The 24,466-nt window shown below is 40.1% G+C and overlaps 1 protein-coding gene across 2 annotated transcripts in view; it reads right to left on the bottom strand.

Moving 5' to 3' along the window:
* FAM118B (family with sequence similarity 118 member B) overlaps positions 1–24,466 on the bottom strand; it is a 48,808-nt gene that overhangs the window by 18,375 nt on the left and 5,967 nt on the right. For both annotated transcript variants that reach the window (XM_005667489.3, XM_003130065.5), the window contains exons 2-3: positions 5,334–5,426; positions 2,870–3,122 (exon numbers count right to left, since the gene is read on the bottom strand). In XM_005667489.3, coding sequence (XP_005667546.1) covers positions 2,870–3,122; positions 5,334–5,419 — 339 coding nt within the window. In that variant the 5' untranslated portion in view covers positions 5,420–5,426. The remainder of the gene's footprint in view (positions 1–2,869; positions 3,123–5,333; positions 5,427–24,466) is intronic.

Below are 24,466 nucleotides of genomic sequence, written 5' to 3'. Positions count from 1 at the left end.
CCTCATGGTTCCTAGTCGGATTTGTTAACCACTGAGCCACGATGGGAACTCCAAAATTGGATGATTTTAAATGCTGGAGAGGGTGAGAAAAAAAAGGGAACCCTTGTATACTGTTGATGGGAATGTAAATTGATGCAGCCACTATGGAAAACAGTATGAAGGTTCCTTAAAAAACTAGAGTTATCATATGATCCAGCAACCCCACTCCTAGGCATATATCCAGAGATAACTTGAATTCAAAAGATACATACAACCCAATGTTTACAGCAGCACTATATACAATAGCCAAGACATGGAAGCAATCTAAATGTCAACAGATAAATGGATAATGAAGATGTATGCACACTCACTTTCTCTCTCACACACTCTCTCACACACACACACACACACACACACACACACACAGAGGAATATTACTCAGCCATAAAGAATGAAATAATACCATTAGCAGCAATATGGATGGACCTAGAGATTATCATAATAAATGATTTAAGTCAAAGAGAAAAAGACAAATGTCATATATCATTTATAAGTGGAATCTAAAATGACACGGATGAACTCTACAAAACAGAGATGCATAGACATGGAAAACAAACTTATTGTTATTAAAGTGGAAGGGGGAGAGGATACATTAGGAGCTTGGGATTAACATATATAGACTACTATGTATAAAACAGATAAACTACAAGGTCCTACTGTTTAGCACAGGGAACTATATTCAATATCTTATAATAAACTATAATGGAAAGCAATATGAAAAAAGAATATATATATAACCAAATCGCTCTGCTGTACACCAGGAACTAATACAACATTGTAAATCAACTATATGTTAATAAAAAAATTAAATAAATAATACAAGAGTTCCCATCATGGCGCAGAGGAAATGAATCTGACTAGGAACCATGAGGTTGCGGGTTAGATCACTGACCTCGCTCAGGTGGTTAAGGATCTGCCGTTGCTGAGTTGTGGTGTAGGTTGTAGATGTGGCTCGGATCTGATGTTGCTGTGGCTGTGGTGTAGGCTGGCAGCTGTAGTTATGATTGGACCCCTAGCCTGGGAACCTCCGTATGCCACAGATGCGGCCCTAAAAATCAAAAAACAAAAAAACAAAACAAACCCCTCCCTCCACACCAAATTAGATTTTGTTTGCATTTTTATTGTTAAGTTAAAATATAGTTCTTTATACGTTCACCCTTATCAGATATATGAATTGTTAATATCTTCTCCCATTCTGGAGGCTGTCTCCTCACTTTCCTGGTAGTGTTCTGTAAGCCCAATAGATTTTGACTTTGGTGAGGTGTAGTTTATCTTTTTTTTTCCCTTGTGCTTTTGGTTTAAAAAAACTACTGCCAGATCAGAGTTCCCATCGTGGCGCAGTGGTTAACGAATCCGACTAGGAACCATGAGGTTGCGGGTTCGGTCCCTGCCCTTGCTCAGTGGGTTAACGATCCGGCGTTGCCGTGAGCTGTGGTGTAGGCTGCAGACGCGGCTCGGATCCCGAGTTGCTGTGGCTCTGGCGTAGGCCAGTGGCTACAGCTCCGATTGGACCCCTAGCCTGGGAACCTCCATATGCCGTGGGAGCGGCCCAAAGAAATAGCAAAAAGACAAAAAAAAAAAAAAAACTACTGCCAGATCCAGGTTCATGAACTTTAAACTTACGTTTTCTTCTAAGAGTTTTATGTTTTTAGCTTTTACATTTAGGTTTTTAATCTACTGAGTTAATTTTTGTGTATGATATGAGGTGAAAGTCCCATGAGCTCTTTAAAGTCTATTAATTTTTTATACTGTATCCCAATTAGGAACAAGGAAATGAAAAGAGGAAGTAACAAGTTTTTGAATGAGTCATGAATTCCTCCTAAATGTCTTTTAGACTAGCTCTTAATGACACTTCTTTCCTATAAGCCCTAGAGCATAGGGGGAAAAATAAACACTGATAATTAACATTTTTTTTTTTCATTTTTAAAAGTTTTGTTGAATGATATAGTTGATTTACAATGTCGTGATGAAAACAGACTTTTTAAGGAGTTAAGAGTTACATTTTTTTCCCAAGGTGCATTTATTTAACTTACTTAGATTTAAAACATGCTTTGGCTACTCTATTATTTCCAAATATATTTTAAGTGAATCCCGATTTTGAAGACACTTTTAAAACAAAGCAAGACATGAAGGCTCTTAAATCATTCAGGAATTGATACCCAAATCAGTTTGATAAAACAAGACAAAACTCTGTATGAATATGAATAACTGCCCCCTCCCTTTGGTTTTTGTTTTTGTTTTTCTGCTGCACCTGTGGCATATATAAGTTCCTGGGCTTGGGACTGAATCCAAGCTGGAGCTGCAACCTGCACCACAGCTGCAGCAACACTGGATCTTTAACCCATTGTGCAACCTGTGCCTCCACAAAGACAAGCTGGATCATTAACCCACTGCATAACAGCAGGAACTCCAATAATTAATTGCCTTTAAAAGGAACTTTAAAACCGGTTTTGCTTCACTCACAAAATAAGAATTAGCTCTCATCTTTTTGAGGTTCCCTAAAAGGCAAGGATGCCAGAGAACACACCTTTTATAGGAGTATAGAAAAAGTAAATTCAAAACACAGCACTAATGGAACAGTGGTATCACTTCTGTACATATAAAGGACTCACCACCACCACCACTACCAACACACACACACACACACACACACACACACACACACTGGAATCAAGGTAACTACTCTGAATCAGGTCCACACACGGACATTCTGTAAATGAGCCAAATGTTATGCAAATCTCTAGGCTAGAGGTGGACATCCTTACTGCATTTAGCATGTGTACTCGGCTTTAGGAAAGACCAAATGCAGGGCATACAGAAGGGTACTCACAGGAGAGAGTTTCTGGATAAGGTCATGAGCAACATGGACAAGGTTCTTGTCTTCATGGAGACATTTCTGAAATTTTTTGCTCTCCTCATCTTCTAGAAGATCAAAGTCAATGGCAGCATCCAGTAAGGCCTGAATCAACCCCTTCCAGGATTTCAGGGCTGGGACCTGGGGTGCGACCGCAGCACTGATGCCTGTTCCAATCACCAGCACAAGCTCCCGAGGCTTCTTAGTTTTCAGGCTTGGGAGCAGCTTCCTGAAAAAAGTCAAACAAATGAGAGGACTGGGAGCATCCAGCAGACAAGAGGCAAAAACAAAGACTGCCTAAAACCATGGTTTTGGGAGTTCCCGTTGTGGCTCAGCTGGTGAGGAACCGGACTAGTGTCCATGAGGAGGTGGGTTTGATCCCTGACCTCACTCAGTAAGTTAAGGATCTGGTGTTGCCGTGAGCTGTGGTGTAGGTCGCAGACGTGGCTTGGATCTGACTGTGGCTGTGGGGTAGGTTGGCAGTTGCAGTTTCGATTTGACCCCAGTCTGGGAACTTCCATATGCTTCGGGTGCAGCCCTAAAATAAATAAATTTTAAAAATAAAATAAAATAAAAATAAAACCACAGTTTTCAGCTCTCTCACGGTCGCAAAGATGAAAGGTACAAGTTCAATGCTTTTCCAAAAAACCATAAGCAAGAAGACCAGAATACCGTGCCAGAGCTCCCCGAAAAACAAAGTTGATAATCCTGTGTGTGAATCCTAAAATGCCACTGAAAAATCAATTTTCTCCTTCATCGTCCCCTCAACCTAAGAGAACACACTAACATCAGAAAAAGGTCCGATTATTACAGCTTAGCTGAGTTTTGCTAACTAAATGACATTTTAAACCAACGTTAAATTTCAAAAAACATGTTTGGCTTGAATTCCAGAGAGCAGAGGAACCCACGCACATTAAATTCCTATTGCTGAGAGTATAAAAGAGGAGCCAAAAAAAAAACAATAAAAATTTAAGCCCAAATTCTGCGAACATTAAGATGAAAATGAGCATGACTAAAACTGAGCATAAGAGAGTCAAATATGGGAACAAATGCGCCTTTGGTTTTGTTCTAGATATCTTCAAGCCAAAAAAAAAAAAAAAAAAAAATTGGCCAACAAAATTCTGAAAACACAATTGCGTTACATACCTAAATAAAGAAATAACTATTCAACGGATATGATGGAAGGTGGAAAACATTCCTTTCTTCCGTGATAAGCACTGAGTCCTGTCCTGAACTTCTACGTGAGGTAGCACGGTTTTCTGAAGTTTTGTGTTTTGTTTCTCCAACCCCCCCTTCATTCTGAAACAATATTAAAATCTGAAATATGTTTATTCACTTTAGTTTTTGCTGAGGGCATGTTTTTCCCTAAGAAATTACCTTTCTCAACCTTTTGTCCAAATTATAAAAGGATCTGCATTTTGGCACAATGCAAGAAAGGAACAGTACTTTTAGCCTTGAGATTTGGGGGAAATCACCTTGAGAACTGCCTTCCCTATTCCCAACTCCGTGAAAAACTCACCAAGCACCAGATGATAAGGCAGGCACTGGTGATGTCCCTGACCGCAAAAGCTTAGTCTGCTGGGGAGACTGATGATAGATATTAGAAGCAAACATTGAAAAATGAATTTCAGTTCAAGGAAATCAAGACAGGGAAACACACACAAACATATACTTAACAAAATTTCCAGAAGGATTCATAAGAACTGTAAATAGTGGTTAACTCTGGGGATCAGGGAGAACAAGGATTTGTGCTTTTCACTTGAATGTGCTATACTATACGAATTCTCTACCTTATATATTATAGATCTGAGGGGTGATTTTTCTAAGTTTAAACTATCCAGTTAAGTCGACAAACAATAAATGCTGGAGAGGGTGTGAAGAGAAGGGAACCCTCCTACACTGTTGGTGGAAATGTAAATTAGTACAGACATGGAGAACAGTATGGAGGTTCCTTAAAAAACTAAAAATAAACTAAAAATTCCACTCCTGGGCAAATATCTAGAGAAAACATAATTTGAAAAGATACATGCACCCCTGGAGTTCCTGTTGTGACACAGCAGAAACAAATCTGCTCAGGAACCATGAGGTTGCGGGTTTGATCCTTGGCCTTGCTTAGTTAAGGATCCAGCGCTGCTGTGAGCTGTGGTGTAGGTCACAGATGCAGCTCAGATCCCACGTTGCTGTGGCTCTGGCGTAGGCTGGCGGCTATAGCCCCAATTCGACCTCTAGCCTAGGAACCTCCATATGCTGCAGGAGGGGCCCTAGAAAAGGCAAAAAGACAAAAAAAAGGGGGGGGGCAATATAAAAATAGTTTAGTTTGTATATGAAGGCTAATATTAACTCGTAAGGTCACTTGGGATGTACGGCATGTTCACCATTTTTCCTTAACTACCATCAATGATGATCTGCTCCCCTCCTGGGATTCCCATCCCCTGTTTACCTGGGCTTTTTGGTGGGGGGTGCGCCATCACTGAAGAATCCCAAAATCTTGTCTATATCCGAGGCCTGGCTCCCTGTAGAAGCCATCCAGTTTCTAAAATAGATTAAATACCATGGACCACAGTTAGATGTGTAAAGTATACCATTTAATACAGCATATACACTAAACAGTTTTAATAAGCTGTACATCCTAAGAGTGTTTGAAAGGTGTTACCTGATTAACAGAAACTAATGAGTGTCCCAAACTTAAGAAGTTAAAAAAAAGAAAGTAAATAATCTTGAAATTATGACTTTGGTGCTCTATACTGTTATCTTGCTTTTGTTCCTGATGGCTCTTTCTCCCCCTCCAAAGACCAAACCATACCAAACCACTGAACTCATGTCAATTGTTGGCCATCACTTTGTGGAACCCAAGAAATACCTGTTATTCTCCCAGAGACAGGCTTGGGGAGCACCTAGGGGATGAAAATAACCCATGGGTAAGGTAAGCATGCTAACTTCCCCGAATTATCCAGTTACTATCAGCTAAAGAAATCATCAGGTCAAGGACAGGATAATCAATACTAATTTGCTGACTGCTGGATATTCCTCGTTGCTGGAATTGTGTCCTTAAAGGCAGCAAGGGATGACTCTCCAGCTAGACAGGGAGAGGATTCTGAGACACTGTGAGGATGGGAAAGGTATCATCAAGCAATTATGTTCAGGTGATGAGATAACTAGTAAAAGAATCCTCAGAGATCAGAATAAGATCAATAAAGAGAATTTTAATTGCTCAAAAGTTTAGTAAACTTGCTAAATATAAGGGCTGTTAATTCTAACATAGCAATACTTTAGTGAGTTTTGGGTATTTTATTACCTTACATTGTCAATACTTGGAACCCATATTCCATCACACATAATGGAATTCTTCTTTGATATCACACTCACTAGAAAAATAGGGATCCTCAAAATCACAGTAGGGAGTTGGGAGACAGACTATCTTTCTAGTCAAATCTTTATTTCTATTGGTGAGACAGCTGGGGCTCAGAGAAGACACATGAATTATTTAACTCAATAAGCCTTTTTTTTTTAATTCTGACAATCATATTTAATTCTTAAATTTTTTGTCTTTGTCCATTTAGGGCTGCACCCATGGCATACGAAAGTTCCCAAGCTAGGGGTCTAATGGGGGCTGTTGCTGCTGGCCTACGCCAAAGCCACAGCAACACCAGATCTGAGCCACATCTGCGACCTACACCACAGCTCACGGCAATGCCGGATCCCCAACCCACTGAGCGAGGCCAGGGATCAAATCCGTAACCTCATGGTTCCTAGTTATATTCGTTTCTGCTGCGCCACAGCAGGAACTCTATATTTTATGTTTTTATAATGATTTTTATTTTTTCCATCATAGCTGGTTTACAGTGTTCGGTCAATTCTTCACTGTACAAGGTGACCCAGTCACACATATATGTATACATTATTTTTTCTCACATTATTATGCTCCATCTTAAGTGACTAGATATAGTTCTCAGTGCTATACATCAGGATCTCATTGCTTATCCACTCCAAAGGCAATAGTTTGCATCTATTAAGCCCAAATTCCCAATTCATCCCACTCCCTCCCCCTCCCCCTTGGCAACCACAGTCTGTTCTCCATGTCCATGATTTTCTTTTCTGCGGAAAGGTTCATTTGTGCCATATATCAGATTCCAGATATAAGTGATATAACATGATATTTGTCTTTCTCTGACTTACTTCACTTAGTATGAGTCTCTAGTTCCATCCATGTTGTTGCAAATGGCATTGTTTTGTTCTTTTTTATGGCTGAGTAGTATTCCATTGTGTATATATACCATATCTTCTTAACCCATTCATCTGTCAATGGGCATCTAGGTTGTTTCCATGTCTTGGCTATTGTGAATAGTGTTGCAATGTGTCTTTTTCAAGTAAGGTTTTGTCCAGATACATGCCCAAGAGTGGTATTGCTGGGTCATATGGTAGTTCTATGTATAGTTTTCTAAGGTACCTCCATACTGTTTTCCATAGTGGTTGTACCAATTTACATTCCCACCAACAGTGCCAGAGGATTCCCTTTTCTCACATCCTCTCCAGCATTTGTTATTTGCAGACTTATTAACGATGGCCATTCTGACTGGTGTGAGGTGGTACCTCAGAGTAGTTGTGATTTACATTTCTTTAATAATCTGTGATATTAAGCAATTTTTCATGTGCTTTTTGGCCATTTGTTTATCTTTTTTGGGGAAATGTCTATTCAGGTCTTTTGCCCATTTTTCAATTGGGTTGTTGGCTTTTTTGCTGCTGAGCTGTATAAGTTGTCTGTACATTTTAGTTAACACAATAAATCTTGCCTGAACTTCACGGTCATCTGAGATGCTTGTTAAAAGTATGTATTCTTGAAGAGAAAATTAATTAATTTAAAAGATAGTATATGTTCACACGCTCTAATCCCAAATTAAAGAGCCAGATTCTCCAGAATCTTCAGGGGATTCTTATAAGACAAACACGAAACACCTAAGTGAAATGCAAATAATCCGTCCACAATCCACATTTTGCAAATATTGCAAATAAAAGTCACACACCATATGCCATCCTAGCTTTTTTTACGCGTACATATCACTTATTATAGTCTCACAGCTGTAACTGATATGCCAATAAAAAGAGTTAGGAGTTAATTGCCATTAAAATATTTCTATGAGGTTTTCATTTATGTGAAGCATCTCCTAAAGCCTAGTTTATGCTTTAGACTGGAGAAGTAGGGGTAGAAGAATGGGAACTTCTACCACATACAGGAAAACCAAGAGTTTAGGGATATTTTTTCAAAGAACACAATGAAAAGTGCATATGCTCCCCCCCCTTTTGTTACTCCATGAATTTTATTACATTTATAGTTGTAAAATGATTAACACAATCCAATTTTATAGCATTTCCATCCCAAACCCCCAGTCAGTGCATCCCTCCATCCCCCAACCTGTCTCATTTGGAAACCATAAGTTTTTCAAAGTCTGTGAGTCAGTATCTGCTCTGCAAAGAAGTTCATTGTGCCCTTTTTTCAGATTCCACATGTAAGTAATAGCATATGATGTTGGTGTCTCATGAAAAGTGCATATGCTTATATTCTTGTCTTAAATACAGTTTTACAACCCATCACCTGGACAAATTACACCCATATAAAAATACTGTGTCTTGAGAAGGATGAAATTATAGAGGGAGGTAATTTAATGTCATTAATTTTTGAAGATGGACATCTCCACAATCTCAATGTTTAATTCAGCTACCAAACTAGAGTTGTGATAATAAGCTCTCACACAGTGCTTACCACCTGTTATGCACTATTTACAAATGTTAACTCATGTAATCCCCATAACCTTATGAAGTACTATTATTGCCCTATTTTAGTGATGAGAAAACTGAGGCACAGAAAGGCAGGGAGCTATAATTCAAACCAAGGCGGCTTGCCTCCCAGGCCCATTACAACCACACCATTACAACATAAAAACATTCTCCAAGTATTAGTTTCTCAGCTCCCCCTTTCCCCCATTTTAAACTTGCAGTCCACAACTATCAAAAAAGGAAACTCCTACATTCTAGAAAGCAGATTTACTTGAAATAAGTGTGGTGCTTAATAGCTGCTACATGACTAGGTGCCCTGTTGCAGGCATCCTGGAGTCAGCTAAATTTAGGAGATCAATGGAACTATTTTCTTCTGGTAATAAGCAATATTTGCTACATACCTCCCCCTACTAGTCTACCAGAACCCTAGGTCAGTCCTATCATTTTCTCTTGCAAAATATGCAAGGTTGTTTTTGCAGGAGTCTCTTTTCTTTTCTGACATATAGTCAATTCTTGGTGTCTACGCCTGAATACTAAACTTTCTGATTTTTTTCTTTACAGACTCAACTGTTTTGAAAGTCTATTCCATCTACATAATTCAAGAGAATTAAATATGGCCAACAGCTCCTGACATGTTGTTACTGGAATGTTCTGGGTCCTCTTAAAAACTGAATGAGAAGTAATACAATATGCCCACCTGCCCACCTTATACTTGATCATATATACTCATTCTAACAGAATAACATCTTTTCTTCAGCCTAAAAGATGCCTCGTATAATACAATCTTACTGTCCATCCCAGTGACACACAAGCATAAACCATATCTTATTCCTTGTAGAGTATTATTTCAGGGGAAAAAAAATCCATTTTAGTGCTTAAACTATCTGCCGGTAAGGCTAAGGATCGTCTAAGCTAATTGTGAAATCTTGCACAGAATTCCTAACATGCATCAACTAGTTCACACATTTATTTCTTTATGTGATCACTACCTGAGTTTTCATTTTTAGTGGGACTTAGCAGAGGTGGAAAAAAAGCTTTTCTGCCACAAGAAAACAAAAGCAATAACCTGTGTCAGGGTCTTCATTACCCCAATTACTGCTAAGGCACTGAGAAATCCTTCAAGTCAACAGAGTTGAGCAAAATAAAAGCAAGACACTTGGTAAATGCTGACTGAGACAAGTAACCTCACTAACAAAATTTCTGAGGCCTACGTCTTTGTATTAGACAGGACACTTTTACTTTGAAATCTGTCAGCTTGGCAGGAAATACAATGCTCAGATCTGGTGCGTAAAAAATCAAGTCAAGTGTTCCAGGAAAAATCCATTAAGAAACATGGAAAAGGGACAAGAGAAAAGAGAAAAGGACTGGCTATATGAATGAAATTGAGTTTGTATAAACGAGGACTTGGTGGATCTGAAAACATGAAAGAATTCCAGAAGCTGCTGCTCTCACAGCATCTTGGTGCTGGCAAAGACGGCAAAAGCTGGCTTCCTTTCCCACGTAAAGATGAGAGTGGGGTCTCTCTTCATGCTGTGCTTCCCCTGAGTGGTCTTCAGCTCAAACAACTGACATGCCAGAAGGAATGCAGAATAATACACATTTGGATATGGGTGTATGGAATAAATAAAAAGAAGAGGAGAGTTCTAATGATGGTAGTTTTGCCTGGAAATAAAAGATCTACAAATGACTAGCTTGGGAAAGGTGGTACTTTTTGTGCTTTAAAAGATCAGTATTACTTATAGCAAGCTTTCCCCCTTTCTTTAAAAAACATAAAACAATGACTGGAATAAAGACTGGCTTTTTTCTCTAGTATAAACACAGAAAAGTTCATTTTTTCTTCTTTTTTTAGGGCTGCACCACACCAGCGGCATACAGAATTTCCCAGGCTGAGGGTCGAATTGGAGCTATAGCTACCTACCGGCCTATGCTATAGCCACAGCAATGCCAGATCGGAGCCACATCTTGTGACCTACACCACAGTTCATGGCAATGCTGGATCCTTAACCCACTGAGCGAGGCCAGGAATCAAATTTACAACCTCATGGTTCCTAGTCTGATTCGTTTCCACTGTGTCACAATGGGAGCTCCAGAAAAGGGTTAATTCATTTTTAAAGGAAAAAAGTTATCCTCTGACTTGGAAGAAACCAAACCCCTCTGATTGTGGCTTCTGGCCTAATTCCAACACATCTGTTTTTTTGCAACTCTGGGGAGAGGAAGGAAGAAAAAGATAGCCAGTGTAAGGTACTACAAGAGGCACTCAATAAGCTTGTTGACAATTAACAAATTAACTAAAATAGTTTACTAAGGTAGCTGATGAATTCAGTTTCATAATGCAGATTGCAGCCTATCCTATTTGTTTTGACAAAAAGTTTCCATTTTCTTCTTCCTCATTCACCCAAAAAAATGGAACTGATACATAAGAACTGCATCTAGATGCACCAGGATGTGACCCCAGTCTTGAAGTGTTTCTTCTACCTCTGGTATACGTACTTAGGTGGCTCCTATTTTTATCCCTAAATTGTATGCACCAAAACCCTCAACCTCTGTCAGATGAGATCTGTATCTCACTCATTTTCTGAAAATTTGTTTTAATACAATCACTGATAAAATGCCAGCTTGATACCACTTATTCTTGGGATTTCACCAGCAAACAATGACCTATCAATAAAAAATGTGAGAATGAACTCATAAGCTACAGGGTTTTGGGAAAGACTTTAAGGACTGAGAGGTATAACCACTAATTATAAAAAGCCTTTTAAGTCCAGTCCCAAAATAAACCACACTGGTATTCCAAGCTCAAAAGCTGAGATGTTGTTTCTATCAGTTATTTTCAATTATAAAACCAAAGTAACATAGCAGGTAGAGAGTACAAAACTGTTTCAAGAAGGAGTAATGGAACATCCAAACTAAAATCTGATTTGAATTAAAAGTTGGTGATGAAAAACAAAAACAAAAACAAGCAAAAGCAATAAGAAAAGCCAGTGATGTTAAGTTGATGATTTTACTGTGCAAAGAATGAAAACTGATGAATTCCTTCCTTGCCACTGTTCTCCCTCCTGTGAAGCTTCTGAAACAACATATCCTGAAAACAATGACACATGCTGCTAAGGAAGGAAGCTTTAAGAGCATTTAATAAAAATATTTTCTATTCAGCAAGTAGTACAATCATACAAACAATCACAAATGACCTAGGCTATTCATTAAAATGAGATTTTGGGAGTTTCCATTGTGGCTCGGTGGTAACGAACCCGACTAGTTATCCCTGAGGACGCAGGTTTGATCCCTGGCCTCACTCAGGGGGTTAAGGGATCCAGTCTTACTGTGGCTATGACATCTACAGGTCCAATTCGACCCCTAGCCAGGGAATTTCCATATGCCACAGGTACAGACAAAAAAAGAAAGAAAGAAAGAAAAGAGAGACTTTACATTCTAGCAAATCCTTAAAAACTAAAATCTTCCTATTAAGAGGATTATGAACGGTTATGTGAATTATGTGTGAATGATGAATGGTTATACCTTCAACTGCTTGTTCTCAAGCCAACAAGAGGACACACAGTGTGCTGTATACAGATGCATATTCCTTTAAGTCTGGGCAAATTATAGAAATCTAAGTCTTAAAGAAGGGAACAGTTTTCCGCCATAATAAAAATTAAAATGTTCAGTAAGAATATCCCACCTAATTTCCACTCCTTTTTATTTTCCTGAGGACTTCTGACTTAAACAGCACTGAGTTTGAAAAAAAAATTTAAAGTTGGACTTTGACATGAAGGCTGGCAAATGTTATGATTAAAAACTTCCAAGTTGTAGCTGAATGTTAAAAGGGACTAAGTGAACTGTCAACACCAGGCGAGACATCACAGAGGTCCTCACAATGGGCCAAACCGTATTAACAGCAAAACCAAGGCCAGAACATAAAAAAGATACACAAAGTACACCTGTCTTTGCATGTTATCTTAAACTGATATAGCAGATTAAAAAAAAAAAGTTGAATATGGAGTTCCTATTGTGGCTCAGTGGTTAAGGAATCAGACTAGGAACCATAAGGTTGCAAGTTCAATCTCTGGCCTCACTCATTGGGTTAAGGATGAGGCATTGCAGTGAGCTGTGGTGTAGGTCACAGACACATCTCAGATCCCTCATGGCTGTGGCTGTGGCATAGGCCAGCAGCTACAGCTCCGATTAGACCCCTAGCTTGGGAACCTCCACATGCCGAGGGTGTGGCCCTAGAAAAGACCAAAAAAAAAAAAAAAAAATTGAATAGACACCCATCCTGGATTCTTAATTATGTTTACAACTCAATTATCAAAATACCCAATAAAGAGGGATTTAGGAATAAGCTTGCTTTCAGTGCATTCAATCTTTTAATTTTGTCATTGAACAGCTATCAAATATCTACGAAATGCTTGCTCTTAAGCTTTCTGCTTGGGATGGCACTGGAACTGTAGGCCTAGAGGTCATGGCATATCACTTTAAAGAAAAATGAGGGAGTTCCCGTCGTGGCGCAGTGGTTACCGAATCCGACTAGGAACCATGAGGTTGCGGGTTCGGTCCCTGCCCTTGCTCAGTGGGTTAACGATCCGGCGTTGCCGTGAGCTGTGGTGTAGGTTGCAGACGCGGCTCGGATCCTGCGTTGCTGTGCCTCTGGCGTAGGCCGGTGGCTACAGCTCCAATTCAACCCCTAGCCTGGGAACCTCCATATGCCGCGGGAGCGGCCCAAGAAATAGCAACAACAACAAAAGACAAAAAAAAAAAGAAAAATGAGGGCAGAGAATTACATTTTGGGGTGATTCATATGCAGTCCTATCTAGAGGAAGGAGAGAAAAGGCCTTCCAAAATTTTCAAGGGCCCTAGCTCACAGTTAACTTGTACCAATTACCTTTTTTATTGTGAGATAAATGTAGCATGTTTTGCTTCAGAAAGTCAAAGACCTCTCCTTCTCTGAATTTTCTTCGGTAATCATACCTCATCTTCAACCTCATGGGAAACTAAGTCAGAAATAATGAATAGCAATTTCACAAGGAGGACTCAAATATGAAACAACCATGACAAACTGGGTAAGGAATTAGTGAGAAAGAAGCTTAAGAAACCACAAAAGGATACTTTGAAAAGTGAAATTCAGAAACAACATGGGAAAAGACATTATGGGCAAATATGGTTGGAAAAGCTCTAGTGATCTCACTGGATAAACTAAGCCTGGTTCTTCATAGAACACTGTGCGTCTGAAACAAAGATGACACCAAACTTGTACACCAATATAATACACTTGATATGCACATGACTCTGGCAATATTTGACTATATTAGTCACTGATTAGGACCTTATGAAAATAGTGTGCCTGACTTAGGTTGGAAACTTAAACACATGGAAAATCTCACTGAGTCAAAGAACAGAAAATACATTATCACTAAATAAAAATGTTGAAAGGATTTGGAGCTACTAAGCCTGAAAGAAATAAGGGAGGTAACCAAATATGCTCCCCTAGACTTGGGCCCTCTTGGGGGTAAGTGCATCTAGCACCTTTGCCATTCCTTTACTATAAGACAAAGGTTTTCGGTTTTTAACTTGAGATCTACAAACGGGAATGGTAAAATTTTCAGCTTTTACTAAATGCTAGGTCATATGAGCTTGTGATTGATCCAACATCAGTTTCTTATTCACAGAAAAAAATTTTTGTTTGCTTAGCTGCCCTATGAAATGAATTTGAGAAACTTTGGAATCACTTAATTCAAGTTAATACATGAATTAGGGTAGCTATAGATTACTATCTGCAGAACATTCATGGGGTGAAAATTCTTTACCTGATTTGTTCCTTTATTTTGACTTATGAACTTTTTTTTTTCAATAATTACCTAGAATTTTAATAATGGTTAGGATGATTTCCACTCGGTGTCTACGTAAAACATTTGGGGGGAGTTCCCGTCGTGGCGCAGTGGTTAACGAATCCGACTAGGAACCATGAGGTTGCGGGTTCGGTCCCTGCCCTTGCTCAGTGGGTTAACGATCTGGCGTTGCCGTGAGCTGTGGTGTAGGTTGCAGACGCGGCTCGGATCCCACGTTGCTGTGGCTCTGGCGTAGGCCGGTGGCTACAGCTCCGATTCGACCCCTAGCCTGGGAACCTCCATATGCCGCCAGAGCGGCCCAAGAAATAGCAACAACAACAACAACAACAACAAAAGAAGACAAAAGACAAAAAAAAAACAAAAAAAAAAAAACATTTGGAAGTTAATTTGCCTTCAAATGCTGAAATATTATATTTGCATCTATTTCACTTGTTAACAAATCACACATTGCTTTATGAAAGAAAATCAGCTCTTAATTCTAACATTTCTTGTTATGTTAGCTAACCCAAAGACAATCCGTATCTTTTATCTTTTTAAAAATACAGTGAGGCAGCTCCTGTTGTGGCTCAGTAGTTAACAAATCCAACTATGAACCATGAGGTTGCAGGTTTGATCCCTAGCCTTGCTCAGTGGGTTATGGATCGGGCGTTGCTGTGAGCTGTGGTGTAGGTTGCAGACTCAGCTCGGATCCCACATTGCTGTGGCTCTGGCATAGGCCAGCAGCTACAGCTCCGATTCGACCCCTAGCATGGGAACCTCCATATGCCACGGGAGCGGCCCCAGAAAAGGCAAAAAGACAAACCAAACCAAACCAAACCAAACCAAACCAAAACAAAACAAAAAAAACAGTGAGCCAAACAGGGTTATGGAAATAAAAAAGAAAATTACAATATTTCAAAGATGGTTTTCAAATTTATAGCTGGGGCCAAAGAAATATGGTCATAAGTGAAATGTTAATGTAATGTAGCAGAAGTCTAGCTTTCTAACATCTTAGAAGGTAAGCAAGCTATTTCCATTTTACTACCAATTCAGTTTTACACTTTTCTATCAAACAGTGACTTACGAACTCTTTGAATTTGACTAAGAAGCCAGTTCCTAGAGGGCTGAAGAATGCCCTCCCTTCCTTGTAGGTCCACCCTCCCTTCTAGACATGCTGGCCTCTTTACTGTTCCTCAAACAGGCCTGGAGCACTCTGGCCTCAGGGCTTTCTTTGTATTGGTTGTTTTTTCTATTCTCCCCTCCGCATCTGCAGAAGTTTCAAAGCCTTTGAAAGTCATACCATCTCCATGATGCCACCCTGACCACTGTGCTTAAAACTGCAGCCTCCTCCCTCCCTGCATCAACTGTTCTAGTTTTTATTTCATAGCACATACTACAGTAGTATACATACCCAGCATACTATTTATATTTATTGTTAATGTAATAAATACATTAATTATGTTTATTATTTGCCTTCTGCCTCCTCCCACTGGAATGTGAAACTCTTCAAAGGTAGGGACCTTCCTTTAGTTAATGAATGATGTAACCTGAGGTCCTAGAACAGTGCCTGTCACAGAGTAGGCATGAAAATTTTTATTGAATGTACTAACTGAAATGTAAATGTTGCCCATGATTAGAATTATAAGAAATGTATCGTGCAGTGGAGAAAACATTTTCAATTAAAAGAAACACCCGGAGTTCCCATCGTGACGCAGTGGTTAACGAATCCGACTAGGAACCATGAGGTTGAGGGTTCGATCCCTGCCCTTGCTCAGTGGGTCAAGGTTCCAGCGTTGCGTGAGCTGTGGTGTAGGTTGCAGACACGGCTCGGATCCCGAGTTGCTGTGACTCTGGCGTAGGCTGGTGGCTACAGCTCCATTAGACCCCTAGCCTGGGAACCTCCATATGCCGCGGGAGCGGCCCAAAGAAATAGCAAAAAGACAAAAAAAAAAAAAAGAAAGAAAAAAAAAGAAACAACCTATTACCGCTTTTAATGTAGCAAGGACCATAAAAGGCCATTTTTTTTTTTTTGGCTGCTCCCATGGCACATGGAAGTTCCCAGGCTAGGGATGGAACCCACCACAGAGGTGACCCGAGCCACTGCAGTGACGCTGGATCCTTAGCCCGCCGAGCCACAAGAGAACTCCGCCATTCCTTTTTCAAATGGAACAAATGGGAAAAGACGCATTCCTGTGAAAACTGTGTGCAAGGTAACATTCAGGCTATCACTTTTCAGATACATACCAATGGTCACAACAGGAGAGTGAAGGTAATCTGATGCTAGTAGGGAAAAGGATTTCACACTTTAAGTTTCAAGACTATCCTCCGGCACTAACTGAATAATTTTAAATGTCAATCACTTTATTTTTATAACCTGAGTTTCTGATATCTAAGATGTAAAACTGACTTTTGAGGGTGGATTTTTAACACGAACTCTTTCTAGCAAACGACTCAAGGACATCAGTATTTAGGGCTAAGAAATCAGTTTTGTGGATTTATATATTAAATCAGAAGTACTCTACAACAAGAGAAGACTTTTGAAGTAGCAAAAGGGATTTCAAAACAAACTGGATTATTAAGTCATGATTTAAATCCAGTCAATGGCTTCTCCGTGTTTAATAATGTGAAACTCCTCACCATGCCTGCAGTACCTGGCATGGTCTGACATCTGCAGTCTCTTCACAACATCCCATCCAGCCCTCTGCCTCAGCCACACAAGACACATCACCTACTTTCCCGGCTCACAGTCTTAGTCTACTTGGCAAGCACCTGCACCCCCATCCCCATCCCATCCCGGAAGGCTTAAAGTTACCTTCCTATCAAGTCCTCATTTATACTCCAGCTCCTTATTCAAATTTCTTAACACTTGCAATTACTGGCATCTCCCAGAAGAATAAAAGCTCTTTGAGGGCAAGTACAGCGCCTGTCTTATTTGTCATCACATCCCCAGCCGCCAGCACAGTTTCTGTCATACAGCAAGTGTTTACAGAGTGTAGTAAATGTTCACGTATTTGCTGACTGAATGGATGTGTTCCTACCACGATGTAAAGTCTAAGAGATCAACTGACATTTTTATTTTTATGAACTGTTAAAAAAAAAAAAACAAGGGTGAATGGGTAAAGTTGTACTATCGTTTCTCTGATGCCAAACAAATACTGTGTTAGGCACCACTCACCTGTTTAAGGCTATGTTCATCCCTACATGGCAACATTCTCACCTGCTTTGGAGGACTCTTCTTTACCTTTCAATTTTCTTTTTCCCAGTTACATGAAAAAAAAACTAAGATCACATAGTACCACTGCAAAAAGCCTACAGGTTGTTTTATAAAACAAAGCTACACTCACAGAATTCTCAGTCCACTTCTATTCTGAGGTGTTCCTCTGGCTTGGCATGAATATTTGTATATACTTGTGGAGTTTAAAATGACAGGAATTGTATTCGACACAAGTTACTGAATTTTCATGTTAAATTATCTGTCAAACGCCAGGCACTGGGCTAAGAATAATACCGCAACTGCATCCAGTTCACCGGCAACAAATGCCATGTAGTGTTCACAACGAGCCAAGCACTGTTCTATACAAAGAATTCACTCCTCTACAAAGCAGAAACTAGCCTCACATATCACAGATACTACAGGTAACGGAAGCTCAAAGATGCCATGGTTACTACACAGTAGACACAGGATGCTGACTTCTGAGTCCATGTCAGGGAGACACAATGCAATACTGTCTCGCCAAAGATAATTAACACCACACCCTGAAGGGCCAAACCCTTGAAAAGTCCCCACCTTTCAGGGTCAACAGAACTGTACAAATATTTATAATGTATCTGTGCTAAGTTTAATATGCATATGAAGTACAGAGGAGATTAACAATTGTGTCTGAGTAAGATCAAGGAAAGCTTGACAGAAAATAGGTTTCATTATGCAAAACTCAATGAAATCATTAGGATTTATCTTCCTTTACATCTTGGAAGCACTGGGCACCGGATTCCGTTCTCATCTCCCCTGGATACTGCTTTCGTGGCCTTCCTCCCAGCCCTGTAGGGGAGGGTCCTCTTCTCGGCTCAGCCCCTGATTGTGGATGGTCTTCAGGGCAATGTCTGAGGCTCTCCAGTGGAACGACTTTACCTATTCCCTCCTCTCCCCATCCCATCTACTCCGGGAGGGTTTAAAATGCCAACTGAATGCTAATGACTTATCTGTATCTTCAGCTAAGATCTCTCCTTGTGTTTCAAACTCATGAGATACCTACTCAGAAGTTTCATTATACAGCCCTCCAAAACCCAAACATATTTAAGATAGTCTTATTTCAAACTTAAAGGTCAAAACACATTTCAACTACCTGTTCCTTATCATGTGCTGGAGATCTCTGAATGGCAGAAACAACCTCTTGGTGATAGGATTATAGGAGATTAGTTCTTTCTGTCTCAAGCACCAACACAAGCATTTACTGATTTTGAAAGAACTGTCATCTATTTTAGGAAAGATCTTCCAAGTACCTTCCCTGGATGAATTTCAGTAATCCCTTAAGAACAAGAGAATGATGGAGAAGTGGATGGTAGGAAAGTGGTTAAGCTTGTAACTAAACTATTCTTTTCAGGATATTTGGGTTTTTTCCTGAGAAATATATATATATATTTTTTCTGCTATTTCTTTGGGCCGCTCCTGCGGCATATGGAGGTTCCCAGGCTAGGGGTCTAATCGGAGCTGTAGCCACTGGCCTACACCAGAGCCACAGCAACGCGGGATCCGAGCCGCGTCTGCAACCTACACCACAGCTCACGGCAACGCCGGATCGTTAACCCACTGAGCAAGGGCAGGGATCGAACCCGCAACCTCATGGTTCCTAGTCGGATTCGTTAACCACTGCGCCACGACGGGAACTCCCTGAGAAATATTAATTGAAAAATATTCTCTTTGATCTGTAAATGAACTGAGAGATGAAAGCACTATTTAGACCTGAAACAAGAAGCTGAAAGCTCCAAAATAAGGTTATTATCTGAGGCTGCCAGAGCTAGGAAGACTAGGCTGACTTAGAAGAAACAGTTTTAAAAGCATTGCTTTGCAGAGCAAGGGGCATTAATCTTAAAAAGTGGCCAGTGAAAATAACTGAGGAGAAATACAGATGAGAGAAAAACAGGGTAGGGAAACCTAAAAACATACTTTCTTAAAGAGATCAGTGGAAGACAGACGAAGGGGTCTCAGGGAGTGACAAGAGGCCTGGGCCCAAGGCAGGAGACACTGCACAGGGAAAAAGCATCTTCCTTTTCAAGAAAGGACACAGGTGGCATGTAGGTTCCTGGGGAAGAGGTAAGGTACAGTGACGTAGAGATAGCAAGTCATCCCACCTGGACACAACTGCTGCTGAGATTTTGGTTTATGTACTGATAAGCAGTTTTCAAGATAACTCTTGGAGCTAGTGTGAATGGCCTATTTTACGTCCATATCAATTCAAAGAGGTGTATTCTTAAGAGTCTGCCCCTGCTTTTATACCATATTTAAGTCCCCTTCATGGTTTGCTTGTTTTTTTTTGGCCAAGGCATGATGAGGGATCTCAGTTCCCACACCAGAGATGGAACCCCGGCCACAGGGGTGAAAGTGCTGAGTCCTAACCACTAGACCATCAGAGAACACACCCCACTGAGTGGTTTTTTTGCGTATGTGCTTTTTTTTTTTTTTTTTTTTTTTTTTAAAGGGCCACACGCGAGGCATATGGAAGTTCGTGGGCTGGGGTCGAATAGGAACTAAAGCTGCAGGCCTATGCCACAGCCATAGCAATGCTGGTTCTGAGCAACATTTTCTATCTACACTATATATAGCTCAGGGCAACACTGGATCTTTAACCCACTAAGCAAGGCCAGGGATAGAACCTGCATCCTCATGGATACTAGTTCGGTTCATTACCACTGAGCCACGACAGGAACTCCCTGAGTTTTTAAAAAACTTTTCTTCCTTCATTTATATGAGTGTCTTAATAAAATTAATTTTCAATACTCAGCTTGTGGATTCATCCACAGAACAGTGGAGTGTATTTTGAGAGTAGAAAAGAGAGAAGCAGTGCATTTCTAGGCCGTGAGTGAGTTGGGGTGATGGGAGAACTGGGAGGAAGTGAACAGAGGGCTGGACCCATCCCAATTTGCCCTAATGGGGTCTATGAAGCTGTGGTGAAAACACCCAATTCTTATCACACGCAGGGGCTTGCCATTATATTAGGATTGACAGTCAGTCTGGCAATAAATCTCAAATTTGTCCCAATGTAGAGAGTAGGAAACTGAAAACTATAATGGGCCCTCTTTAGCTATCATATCCATATGACAAGAATGGATATAATGAAAAAGGATCAAAGGAAAAGAAAAGATGTGGGAGAGAATCAGAAAATAGTATAAAAAAATGTTCCAGAACTAACATCATGAATTTCCAGAATGAAAGGGTCCACCAAGAACAGTGGATGAGGAAAAGACCCACACTAGGGTATATCACCATGAAACACTGGACCACAAGAGCTAGGGAATATCCTTGAACTTCTAGTGAGCAAGAAAAGAAAAAACCAAATCAATAAAAAGAGGTTACCTAGGAGTTCCCCAGTGGCCCAGCAGTTAAGGATTTTGCACTGCCACTGCCAAGGCTTGGGTTCGAGCCCTGACTGGGGAACTTTTGCATACCGAGGGCTCGAATGAAAAACACCAGCAACAACAACAACACAACCAAGGTTAATTAAAAAGGGTTGGAACCACTGTGCCTCCAGAGTACTTACAGATACTAGACAGTTCAACAAAGCCTTTAAACCTCTAAGGGAAAATTATTTCAAGCCTGGAACTCTGTTACATTTCTGAACATCAAACAAGTTTGTGGGCAAAATAAAGTCATTCAAATACTTTGGGATTAATTAATTTTTGGCTGCACTGACAGCTTATGGAAGTTCCAGGCCATTGATGGGATCTAAGCTGCAGCTGCAACCTACATCACAGCTGTGGCAATGCTGGATTTTTTTTTTTTTTTTTTTTTTTTTTGTCTTTTTAGGGCTGCACCCATGGCATATGGAGGTTCCCAGGCTAGAGGTCAAATTGGAGCTGCAGCTGCCAGCCTACAGCACAGTCACAGCAATGCCAGATCCGAGCCTTGTCTGTGACCTACACCACAGCTCACAGCAATGCTGGATCCTTAACCCACCCAAGTGCGACCAGGGGATCGAATCTGCATTCTCATGGACACTAGTCAGGTTTGTAACCTGCTGAGCCACAACAGGAACTCCAACACCAGACCCTTTTTGACTCACTGCACTGGGCCAGTGAGTGACCTGAACTGCTGCAGAAACAATGCCAAATCCTCAACCCTCTGTGCCCCAGTGGGAACTCCAGGATTATTTCAGAATTCAAATTCTTAGGACATAAGGACCTAAGCCAAGAAATGGGATGGCATGAGAGGCAGCCCAGGAGAGAAAAGGTCAGTTACTGAATGATACTCATAGGAAGCAGTAAAGGGAAAAGGAGGAAGATGCAGGGCTCCAGTAAAAAAGTGAGTGATACCTATGAGTCCATAGTGACATTACTGATAATAATGTGGTTAATATGTGAGAGCATTTGGAAAAAAATTAATGTAGGTAAGTGAAAACAACAACAACAACAAACAAACAGGCAAAGCTGAACCCACACACAAGGAAGAGCAGAGCTGTGATGGATCATCTGGCTCAAGGAAAGATTGGGCAGAGGTATAAATATATGAGTTTGTTGGGTAGGAATGAGGGAGGGAAACAGAATTGAGCAAATCAAAACCTCCAGAGTGAGCTGTAGATTTTAAAAGTAACTCAGGTGATTCTTATCTTAAACAAGTTGGGGAAGTGCTGACTAGTAGAATGGGATCAGTAAACGCAGAGTGGATCTGGTTTCCTAAGTCAGTTAGTTAATGGGGCAGCTCTCCTCATAACAGTTCATGCAAGTTATTTCCATTAAATTAACAATATCATTAGAGCAAAAGACATGTTCCAATTACTAACACACACACACACACACACACACACACACTTCACATCTTCTTATACAGCTAATTAATCTATGACAAAGAAAGAAAAAATATACAATGGGGAAAAGACAGCTTCATCAATAAATGGTGTTGGGAAAACTGGACAGCCACATGCATAAGAGTATACCACACACATAAAAATAAACTCTTTAATGGACTAAAGACTTAAATGTAACACGTGAAACCAAAAACTAGAAGAAAACATAGAAAGTATACTTTCTGACCTTGGCCTTAGCAATTTCAGGCAAGGGCAACAAAAGCAAAAATAAACAAACACAACTACATCAAACTAAAAAAGCTTTGCATAGTGAAGGAAACCATCAACAAACAAACCAATGGTATTATCTGATAAGGGGTTAATACCCAAAATATACAAAGAATTCATAAACACATCAAAAAAAACAAACAACCTAATTAAAAAATGGCCTGGGAGTTCCTGTTGTGGCACAGCGGGAAACAAATCCAACTAGTATCCATGAAGATGCGGGTCTGATTCCCTGGCCTCGCTCAGTGGGTCAGGGATCTGGCACTGCATGAGTTGTGGTGTGGGTCGCAGATGGGGCTCAGATCCCCGGTTGCTGTGACCATGTCTGTGGTTGGCAGCTGTAGCTGGGATTAGAACTCTAGCCTGGGAACTTCCTTATGGGGAGGGTGTGGCCCTAAAAAATACACACACAAAAAGACAGGAAGTAACAAGTGTTGGTGAGAATGTGGAGAAAAGGGAGCCCTTGTGCACTGTTTGTAGGACTGTAAACTGGCGCAGCCACTATAGAAAACCATGTGGAGGTTCCTCAAAAAATTAAAAATCCAATTGCCATAGGATCCAGCAATTTCACTTCCAGGTATTTACCCAAAGAAAACAAAAGCAATAATTCCAAAAGATATAGGCACACCAATGACCACTGCAGCATTACTTACAACAGCCAAGATAATGGAAGCAACCTAAGAGTCTACCAATAGATGAATGGATAAAGATGTGGTACGTACACATATGCACACAATGGAATATTACTCAGCCATAAAAGTGAAATCTTGCCATTTATTGTCATATGGATGGATCTAGAGGGTATTATGCTAAGTGAAATAAATCAGAGAAACACAAATATCATGTGATCTCACAGATGCAACCTAAAAAAGACAAAACAAAATGCAAACAGACTCAGAGATAGAGAACAGATGTTGCCATAACAAGAGAGGGAGGGGGTAGAGGTGGGGGAGAAATAGGTGAAGGTGATGAGAGGTAAAAATGTTTGAGTTACAAAATAAGCCACAAGAATGTAATATACAGTATAAAGAATATGTCCCACTATGTTCTAATAATTTTGTATGGGGACAGATGATTACTAGACCTATTGTGGTGATCACTTCATCAAGTATGCAAATATCAAATCACTATGCAGCATACCTGAAACTAATATAACGCTGACTACATTTCAATTAAAAAATCCACAACTTTTAACTTATTGTTAAAATTTTCAAATGGTGCAGAAAATAAGTTTACTTGACTTAAGCAACTATCTGTTGCAAGTATTTTCTTGAATTGCTTTACGAATCATATCCTCTGGCCTTTATAAAACATGGTTGCATAGGCCCTCAATTTTCCACTGTTCTGGAAACATATTTTCCTGGTTCACCCTTCCAGTGTACATTCCTTCTCCCACAAGATACTTGATCATCTTCATTTATAAAAAATGCCTTAAAATGCCTAGCTCTTTGAGATGTTGAAAATGCTCCAGTGCAACATTCTTATTTTTACTTATAATCATGAAATGCTGACTAATAATCTGAGTACCTACTCCACATTAGGAACCAGATATATTTATCTCACTGTTCATCACAACAATCTTATTAGATAGGTATTAATCCCACTGCACATATGAAGAAACTGAGGCTGGGGATAGTCAGTAAATGCTTGTAAATAACAATGTGATGCAAACCCGCGTCTGTTTTCAAAGCTCATGC

This window comes from Sus scrofa, chromosome 9, assembly GCF_000003025.6.
Source record: "Sus scrofa isolate TJ Tabasco breed Duroc chromosome 9, Sscrofa11.1, whole genome shotgun sequence".
Lineage (NCBI taxonomy): Eukaryota > Metazoa > Chordata > Mammalia > Artiodactyla > Suidae > Sus > Sus scrofa.
This window is presented reverse-complemented; position numbering and strand designations above follow the sequence as displayed.